General features: G+C 36.1%; 1 protein-coding gene and 1 long non-coding RNA gene across 6 annotated transcripts; both read left to right on the forward strand.

Moving 5' to 3' along the window:
- Positions 1-922: 922 nt before the first annotated feature.
- Positions 923-1,361, forward strand: LOC114543858. Its single transcript, XR_003690211.1, has 3 exons — positions 923-962; positions 1,163-1,238; positions 1,321-1,361. It is a non-coding gene; the product is annotated as an uncharacterized LOC114543858 (long non-coding RNA).
- Positions 1,362-1,590: 229 nt separating this feature from the next.
- LOC114543860 (calcium/calmodulin-dependent protein kinase type II delta chain-like) lies at positions 1,591-8,975 on the forward strand. Of its 5 annotated transcripts, none has more exons than XR_003690215.1 (5): positions 1,591-1,632; positions 1,861-2,037; positions 2,122-2,292; positions 2,637-2,717; positions 8,941-8,975. XR_003690215.1 is itself a non-coding variant. In XM_028562679.1 (4 exons), the coding sequence occupies exons 2-4, from the start codon at positions 2,026-2,028 to the stop codon at positions 2,712-2,714; spliced, it is 261 nt and encodes an 86-aa protein (XP_028418480.1). In that variant the 5' UTR covers positions 1,591-1,632; positions 1,861-2,025; the 3' UTR covers positions 2,715-2,854. The 5 variants fall into 5 exon arrangements, 1 of the variants encoding a protein (XP_028418480.1); XR_003690213.1 differs by lacking the exon at positions 8,941-8,975 and adding an exon at positions 8,271-8,310; XR_003690214.1 differs by lacking the exon at positions 8,941-8,975 and adding an exon at positions 5,433-5,472.
- The last annotated feature ends 1,666 nt before the right edge of the window (positions 8,976-10,641 follow it).

Genomic DNA, 10,641 nt, shown 5'->3' on the forward strand with positions numbered 1-10,641 from the left:
TTCATTCAGAAGTGTAAAACCTTTTTGTAAAGAAACAATTTTGTTGGAAAGTTTTTATCTTTCCTTCAGCCACCAGAGACTGAAGAAGATCGTTTATCAATTCGTGACAATGTAAAGCTTGCAGAAGTACGTTTTAAATCAACAATCGTGTTCCAAAATTTCATAATGCATGCTTGCATGTACGTATAAGCCTGTTATTTCACGTGCTATACTTGTGTCTTAGAGCTCTGGAAAAACGAGGGAACGTTGAGGAATCAACTTGAAGGATATCTCTCGCATTGGAGGACAAAAATAGGATTCAAATCCAGGAAAGATGTGAGAATTTAAATCCAGTTTTTTTATTACAAGTAAGTGTTCATATTAAAAAATGGGAAAATGTTCTAGTCGTTTGAAAGATGAAAAAGCAATGATATTTAAGCGGATCTTTTTTACAGATTCAGTCAAGATCTGACAGCGTACAACCTGATTTGGAATTACAAGGTGAGTCTCGAAGTTAAGGTTAGTTTCCGTTGAAAATATAGGAAATGGAAATGTAATGGAGGATTTCCTGTCGCTATGAGTATAACAAGACAAATTCAATAGTCCTGACCTCTTTCTCTAAACTGTTCTCGTAAAAGAGTATGAAACAATTTCTTATGTTTTCAATGTGACAGACGCGAGAGGAACTTCTGGGGCACTCGAATCTGATTTGCACGCATTTGCAATGGAAAAAGATCTGAGTGGAAACTACGTTGTCTTTTGGAATCACCTTTAGTTTGAAGTCCTGTATGAATGTTTAGCTGATGAACTGAAATAGGTTAGTGATAAGCCTAACTGCTCTAGCTTTTTAACAGTTCTTCATAAAGCGTCCCCCCTTATTCCTCGATAGGAATCAAACTCAGTAACGTATCTCTGCTATCAGGTGACTATTATTTGAGAGTCTTGTTGGAACAAAACGACGAGGAGACGCCGATAACAAATGTGTGAGTCCACGACATTTATCTATCAGGGTTTGCAAATATTCAAACTACTTTCCATGTGCTTTTCTGTCTGGCTTCCCCCTATTCTCTATATTGCTGCACAGTTCACGCAATGTTATTTGTCCTGCAGAATGTAGTAGAGAAGTATAGAATCATGGATGAAACCATTCAAGATTCGATCGACTTTTCTATTTTGTTTTCAGGCTCGAGTTGTCTAACGATCTGTATCACTGATTCCTATTGACAACTAAACCAACTATGAAAGCAATGTGCCTTCAGGTGAGGATGTCGTTTAGCGCGAATGTAGCCATGTGTAGCCTTCGAAGAATGAATTAAACAAATTGGAATATTTCATTCACAGGCGATGACTAAAGTTTATGGAAAATATCACGAAGAGATTGGAGCTTTTAATGACACCAAGCTAAGGATCATCTGTTATTGATCCAGTGTTACTGCAGGAGCCTGAACTAAACTAACTTTATTCATACTGTTTCGTATTTTTAGCATTTACATGAAAATGGCATCACTAACAGGGATTGGAAGGTAAGCACGCCCTAATTTATTTATCACTACTGTCTTTATATCCTAAACTTTAACGACCATAATTTAACTTTTTCTTCTCTAGCCAGAAAATGTTTTATTGTGTTCCTCGTATGACGAAACGCTTATAAAGGTTTGTGTCGGTTGTGTATTGAACTTGTGTTTAAATTGCCCTTTAAATTGTATTTGAAGAAACCATTCGATGTGACCATTGCCAGCAAATCCTGGAAGTCACTATAATCTCAATTCCGAGTTTTGTCCGTGATTTCGTTTTACGAAAGCAGAGCGCATTCTGCAAACGTTTTAGGTTCAGTTATTTCTCATTGTTACAGTTTCTCAATGATAACAATTAATTTTTTAGATCAGAATTCCTATATGGAAACAATCTGTGGTACACCAAGTTACCTCGCTACCAAAATGTTAATCCCGTAGCCTGAAGAACGATCCTACAAGAAATCGTGTGTTATATGTTTGGTATGCCATATACTTCAGTTTACTCAAATTCACGTAGTGAACACGATTTGTAATGAAGCTGGAGGTAGCTTAACCTCATTTCAAAATTGGAGTACGTCAATGAAAAGTTAACGTCTTTTAGACTTTCCGGATCTTCTTTTTTTCAAAGCAGGCAAATAACCCATTGGAGAAACAAGTCAAAGAAGGGTCGTATAAATTTCCGAACAACCTCTGGAAGAATGTTAGCAGTGAAGCTAAGGATCTTATAACAAAACTGCTTACTGTTGGTCACAGAAAATGCATCACGGTTTCAGAAGCTCTGGAACATCCTTGGATGAAGGTGATGATGAAATTACTAACCGCCTTATAACACCCCGCATCTAAGATTTTTCAAAATCGGCTGACCTTTTTCGTCTGAAGTCCCAGCTTTTTCGAATTGTTAGAATTAGTTTGGTTGAAGTTTAGAACTGATACAGCTATCCAGCATAAATAAAGTCAGTTTAGTTCAGGTTTCCTCCTGTAGTAACACTGGATCAATACGGGATGACCCCTACTGGACCTCCATGAAGGACAATTTAGAACTGATAGAACTATACGGTATAAAAAAATTAGTTCAGTTAGGAGAGAAAGCTTTTAAAAGTGTTAGATTGATCCACGATTTAACAAGGTTTTTGTCTTTTGTAGGATAAAGAAATGATAGAAAAAGCAGAAAAAATGATAAAACCGACCGTGGATGGAAGATCAATGTCTCCGCCCTTATAAAAGGTATGTTGAAAACTACGATACTTGTCCCGTTCTTCCGTCCAATGACCCTTATTTTCAACTCGCAATTGCAATGAAACATTACATGTTTGCAAGTTACATCGAAATTTAACCAGCTTTCCGAAACAATCTCAAGGCGCTGTTACACTACGCAACTTTCCTTGCAAATTGCAAAACCATTCTACTCCTGAGGCATCTAAAGTTGTCAAATACGAACATCTATTACGATCTGCTAACGTTTCCTTAGTATTTCGAACACTCTTTACAAATTAACATCCTTCGGAGTTATAATTGCATTGCAAGTTGTAAGGAAAATTGCATATTGTATAGTAGCGCCTTCAGTAAAGTTGAAAACTCACCGTGCAATGAAACATTGCATGTCGGCAAGTTAAAAGGCAGAAAATAACTGTCACCGTACATGGTGAAGACTGGCCGACGGTCACGTTCAGCAGACGAGGCTCTGCGAGCAAATAAAATACTCAGTGGCGTAGCCAGCACGACATTTAGCAGCATGACTGAAAATGCTTCATGTAAGATCACATCACTAGTTATTCCGATAAATAAAAGAACAGGGGCCGGTTGTTCGAAAGGTGGATAAGTCGCTATCCAACGGATAACTCACTATCCAACGGATAAGTTTTATCCAGCGTGTGATTTGGGTTGCACGAAGCTTGTATAACTTTAACCAGAGGATAAAAATCGCTATCTACCGGATAAATTTATCCAAGGTCCGGAGGTGGTTTAAATCCACTATCCAGTGGAAAAATTCAAAGATACAAGGTAACACTGTAAACATTTATATAAAATAGGACAAAAATGCAATATTCCTCTTACTGTGTTTCAACAAACTAATACACATCATGATTGTATTCACTATATATTAAAAATGTTTTCGAAGTGCAATTTGTCGCAGCAGCGTTTCACGTTGCCTACACATTCCGTTCGACCGGCGATTTTTTGGACATCCTCGCATTTATAACAGGTGGTAAATTTACTATACGCTTCTAATCAGTTTATAAACGCGAATATGCAAAGAAAGATTCAACCTATTCCAAGGAAACTTGCTAATATCTAAGTAATTTCATTCACGAACATTAAAATAGTGTTTCTAAATTTGCTATTGGACCGAAAGGCAAAGCGTTGCAAGGTCAAGGAATAAAATTGCAATGTGTTTAATTAATAAAATCACTATGATGTGAAGTGCAAAGTTCGAGCAAATCACTTGTTCAAGCCTTTTCCATTCAGTAACTATACTCGAGAATTCGTAATGATTATGAATTCAATGTTGTAAATGCTTAGCAACAGCTGACGTTGTGGTACGAAATTTCAGAATAATACTGTTTTCTTCTGGTAAATTTTAACTTATCTATTGGGTAGCTATCCACTTCACTATCCACGCTTCCTGCAACGCGTTTTTATAAATGGATAACTATCCAGATTTATCCGTTGGATAGGACTTATCCGTTGGATAAGTTATCCATCTTTCGAACAACCGGCCCCAGTTCCATACCTATACTTTTGTACGTGTGAAACTTTTCGCTTGATTTTCTTTTAATTGTGAGAATCCGACCGTGCAGCAAACATTGAAATAAAGCGATAACACTAAACTTGATTGTGATAGCCCTGAGTATATACCGCTATAATAGCTTTGTTCCTCATAATGATATGCTGGATTCCTCGTCCAGGTATAACTTCTAAAACACGCCTTATTTTTACTTGTATTCCAATGCACCTAAGTTAGTAAAAAACCTGACAAACCCGCTGGTAGGGTGTAAAGAATTTATTTCTAAATCAAAAACTCGCTCTTACATAAGCCACTTATTGAAAAATTTTCGCTATATATTTCAGTCAGATGGATCTCTCAGTCATTTCTCATTCCTTAGTGAACAAATAGTATTTCAGTGAATTGCTAGAACATACCTGAAAAACAGCTATAAACTTCAATTCTCAAAGATATGTTGCGTACCATGTCTTTGGATGAATGCGGATGTAAAGCGCGGTTACAGTTGGTGATAGGACATTTTCCACCAGCGAGTCTCTAATGAAATGAATAATTTGTTAAACAATTAATCTTAATCACACATTAAAAGTTATATATGACCGCATGGAAATGATGTGATGCATATAACGTGACAGGGTAATCTGTAGAAGCCTTGCTTATTAATCCAGCTAACCCTGACTAGTCCATTTATTTTGTAATGATCGAATTTTTGCCCGTCGGAACTACAGGACACAGAATAGGTCTTCACCCACTAATTATAATCACGACGACTTTGAGTGAAATCGCTCCGACAAACATCTTTCTTGCCGAATGCATTTGGTCCTGGTTATTTTTCCGTGCAGACCAGGAAGCTGCCTCATTTAAGCGACCATGTCCTGTCGACTTATCCGCATTCCCAACACTTGTTGCTATTATCTGGGATGTTATGTGTCTTCAGTACGTGGGCCAATAATTAGTATCAATTATCTTCTGGCACCAAAACACCATCGAACAATCATCAACAAAAATGAAATGATAATGCATATAATTTTGCCATACACGGCTCCTCCAGAATTGAAACCAGTCGAGGTACAGCGTTATTTCCATTGATTTTGTGAAATCTTTACTTGGGGGTTAACATCGAATTTTATCACATTCCCATATAGGGGAATTAATGAATAAAAAAAATGTCCAAGTCCTAATATGACATAATAATAAACTGAACATATACCATGTAGCCTGCAATATTTACCTTGCTTGGTATGTCAGTCCATCAAATCCATGTATGGCACAGCGATGGATGGAGGTGTAGTCAGTGATAAGAGAAAGGTAATAATTGTTAGCAACTCCTGGGTTGCCATACTTTATTTGATCTAAAATTGAAACACAAGGAACAAGTAAATTAATATTATTGTCCAGGGTTGTGAGGCTATCAGCATTGTGATATCCCAGGTTCATGCGTACCGCTACCATGGGACAACATTCCTTAGCGAACAAATAGTATTTCAGTGAATTGCCAGAACATACCTGAAGAACCGCCATAAACTTCAATTCTCAAAGATATTTTGCCGTACCAATTCGACTCTATATGCCATAGAATCTACAATTGAGATTACAAGAACATAACTATCACACAATTGAAACTATAATTGTATATGAATCACAAGGGCCTATACAGTATAGTAACAGCATGTATTTTTGACTTCTATAACACAAGAATATACAGAACAAAATGCAGGTTGTTTTCTTTCATATTCACATAATACCCCCAACCCCTGACAGTTACATATATATTGGTAAATGCAATTACATAATAGGAAAGGGAGAAAAAAAATCTATTTTTTATAACACCAGTGAAATATTGTGTACGCATAATACTTAGCGCTATGACCCATGCTGTCATGCTTCCATCACCAGATATCATGAAATCATCTTGGTTTTTTAATGTTGAAATTAATCCGTTTAATTTAAAAAGCACAAAAATACCACCAAAATATAGCTCGAAAATTTCTAATCAAGAAATTAATCAATATTGCTGTTAACCTGACACTGCAGTGCAGCTCTAAAAAATATCAAATTACACAGGATTACAAAATGGAAATATAACTCGCCTTTGGAATTTCGTTATTTTCTTCGTTATTTTTTATCCTGTCGTCTTTTAACCGTTACATATAAACTGTAAAGGCATTAGTTATCTTTTCTGATAGGATTTAAGTCAGGATGGGCAGAAAAACTCGAAAAATATAGATTTTTTTATTTGTTATTGTGTATAGCGAGGCGTTGCTCAGCCGCATGCACAAGTGGTTGTCGCGTGAGGTTAGAGGTGTCAAAAACGTAATGTTGCCTACCCCGTGGGGGTAAAATAAGCCCAGAAATCGATTTCTGGGTAAAATTGTCCCTAGAGGTCATAATTGTCAAATTTTCGCTAATATGGTGATAATTATATGCACATTTTCGGGTTTCCGTTTGTAAACACATTTGTTGGAAATATCACTACAAATCGCCAAAGCAACTGTATTTCGAGTAAAATATATGAAAATATTGATCCCAATGTAAGCTACAAATATTTGGAGGTTTTTAGGCGAGATTTTTGGAAGGCTTTGCGTATTTTTGCTTCTCTAACATTCAATTTAAAAAGTACAAGTTCTGCAATAAATATCTTGGCTTATAGGAAAGCTTTTGAAATGAACTAAAGTTATACAAATAGGTAAATGTTTTTTTTAAGATAATACAATTTCTAGTTGAATTGATAAAACACTTCCAGATAAAACCGAAATTATCTGTGTGCGCCGTTTACGACCGGACAGCAATGAGTTTAGTGGTCTCATATTTATTAAAATGGGTGAAGTATTCGCAGAGTAATCACAAGTTTAAATGAGCTTACCACTTTGAAATATCCTCTGATCGGACGTCTAACTGAGAGGATCCCTTAAACATCGAGAATACTTCATTAACAAGTGCCGCATTCTGTCCTGTTTGAGAAGGTACAAGAACTTCATCTTGGGTATTGGTTACTCTTTGCTCCGTTGGAAGTTCCATTCTGTTGTATGAGGACAACACTTGTAGTTGGTGTGATGAAAGGATGCAGATTGTCCGTTGGATGTTGTGCTTTTGTATTTGAGACGGACCACATTAGATATCAGCGCGAAAATTGACACATTCATGGGATTCGAACCCATGAACTCCTAAAAAGGAGTATCCGCAAAATGTGTTCTTTGTGTGGCCAGGAAAAAGAGAGAGCTACAGGGCTTCTCCCAAACCGACTGGCAGACAATACGAAACGTAGAGGACAAGACAGTACAACACAACACAAAACACACAACCGACGACACAACATCCAACAACCCACAACCCACTAACTCTGTAGCTGAAACGACAAAAAATATGGTGAGTTGTTCCTAGAAAATGAAGCATCACAATTAGCATGAAGGCAATTGCTGGCTGGGGTTTAACTGACGGCATGGATATGGGGTGGCTTCTTAGGGTTGGATACTGAAACTAAACTACGATCGTCTTTGTCTGAAAAACACAAAAAAAAATTATTAGTAGCTCCCTAGAAAACGAAAAGCAAAACACAGTTAGACAAGCAGTGAGCCGTGTTTCCAGATACGGGGACAGAGATTCTTAGCTAACAGCGGGGCCACGGGGTCTACTTCTATTTAAAAAATTAATTATACATACCTTGATCCTACCTAAAGAAAGAACTCACTTACCTGAGAAAAACGGTCGCAGACGGCTCTGTTTTATAGCCTGTAGGCTCTTGCATAATTCAGCAAAATTAAGACAACTTGATTGGTTATTTCTGTACACAGGTCAATTTGTCATTGGTCAATTTTTGTACTCCACGATTGGTTCAATAAAAACCAATCAGATTGGTTAATCTATATTCAAAATTTGATACCGTTTCTTTGATATTTGCAAGGTGATTGCACAACAAATGTTCGATTTCACACGTTTTGGAGCATATTCCAAGCCAATGTATCACAGTATGAGTGTATTTGTTCGATTATTTCTCTCATGAAGTTCACAAGAAATTACAGTTCAATCATTATTAAAAGGCTTTATTCCCCTACCAGCTTTAGAACCCCATCGAACAGGAAAGTCGGAATTTAAAAGGCAAGTAAATCTTTCAAACTGTTGTAGCACTTGAATTCTGTGGTACATTTAACTACTGAACCTTTCAGAATATTGTAGAATTGGGCATGGCATGGAATAATAGTAAATATAGCAAACTGACAAATTCGCAAATGTAGTAAATTTCAAGGCTAAATATTGCAAATTCCAGTGGAAATACGGCGTTTTACCGCCATGCATACATAGCTATTCACAGCTACGATATTCACGTGTTGTATATATTCAATATTACACATCAAAGCGGCCTAATTCTTTGGATATTGCCCAAATGCAAACGAAAACCGGTTGCAGTGGTTTAGCTCACATATTCAGGATTATTTTGATATCTTTAGCGTCAAAATCAAGCCTTTAGAAGATTTTTGCCCATTTTTTATATAAACATACCTGATGATATGAATTATCGCATCACCGGCAATAATATTTCACAATAATAAAAATTTCGGGCCAAAAGCCGAAAATCTGACCTAGGTCCGATTCGAGCTTGCCTTAAGCACGTGATTAGCAATGATTATCGCTTAGAACTTATAAAATGCTCTTTCTTTGATTATTTTGCACATACTACACCAAGAATTACTCAGAATTAAAACAGAATGATAACATGTCAAATTCTAGACATTTTGAAGACAACAGAGACCAAAAAAGCGAAAAAATATGGAATTTCCAAAATATATCTTGCAATGGGTGAGTAATTTCAGATAACAAAGCAAGCTATTATTTTAATTCTTGTTTTCACGTATAATACAAATGCAGGTTATAACTATATGCTGGTTGGAATATACTATTCAAAGAATCGTTTTAACCGCTATCGTTTACTGGTATTCCGGGGTCTTTAGCCCAAATACTTGCTGAGATATTTAATGTTTTTCTTCTGTGCGACAATATTGTCAGGAGTAATAGCCTAATAGGGACCAGACGGGAATTAGATATTATAGTACTTGTATATAATAATTGTAGGAAAAAAATATTCCCTGTGATATATCTTCATAGGAAAAAGTATCAAAACGGATTATTTTCAACATTAAAAAACCAAGATTATCTGATGATATCTGGTGATGGCAGGCATGACAGCATGGTTCTTAGTGCCAACTACTTCGCAGGGCCACGTGTTATGCCTACACCATACTGTACAGTTCCATCATTCATTTTACACTGATGTTATATAAAATATTCTCCCTTATTATGTAATTGCAGAACGAATATTCAATATATTAGTGTACCACATAAAAACTCATTATGACAATGGCTATCGATCGGAGATACGACTTGTGGTAAGCCAAATTCAATGTTATTTCTTGCGATTTTTCTATGATGTCTTACATTGTTTTTTTGTAAAGATTCTTCAATGTTTTCTCAGTCTGCGAGCAACAAGGCCTTGTGCAAGACAAAAGTGGAAAAGTCAAATTCACTTCGTATGTTAATTGTTCTGAAAGGAAAACGTTGGTTAATGATGATAGTGCAAGGCATGTCAGCTATTCTGCTTCCAAAATTCCTTTTCTTGTTAGTGTAATACATTCTCATTTTTGTTTTAGTTCTGCAGAAGATAAGACAACCGGGATTGTTTCACTGCCTTACAGCGAGGCGATGAATGTTATTCCTGTGTGCTTACAACAGGTAAACTTTATCATAATATATCATCTGGCATTAAGTTTCGATTGAAGTTCAACTTTCTTCATTTTCTAGAAATTGGAATGGGAGGTGTTGGATGTTGTTCTGAGAAACTTTCCGGAGGCACTGCAAGATAAAAACTTGATACATTCTCGAAAGCACTACTTACGTTCAATATGTACAGTGTTATCTAAAATGGTAAGGGATGTAAAGTTGTGCACTTTTCACACCAAAATCATGAACTAAAAATTTTACTTTGCATTCAGGTTTGAAATTATGATTTTCTTTGGATTATTTCGTGTTCCTCATGATATGCGCCGACCTCATTTGTACGCTAGAATTTTTCCAGTACGGTTCTTATCATTCAGTTTTTTGCATCTATCATAATATCTTACCATAACTATACCAAAACCATACCATAACCATAACCATACCACATCATATCATATAATCATATCATACAATCATATCATACCATAACTAACCATAACCAAATCATACCATACGATAACCATATCATACCATACGATAACCATATAATCCCAAAATTATATCACACCATACCATACCATGACCAAATCATACCATACGATAACCATATCATACCATAATTATATACCATATCATACCATAACCAATTTATACCATAATTATATCATACTATACTAATGATTTAATTGGATATTTTATTGTAACATGTGCAGGTAA

This window comes from Dendronephthya gigantea, unplaced genomic scaffold, assembly GCF_004324835.1.
Source record: "Dendronephthya gigantea isolate DGI-Jeju-01 unplaced genomic scaffold, DenGig_1.0 000573F, whole genome shotgun sequence".
Taxonomy (NCBI): Eukaryota; Metazoa; Cnidaria; class Anthozoa; order Malacalcyonacea; family Nephtheidae; genus Dendronephthya; species Dendronephthya gigantea.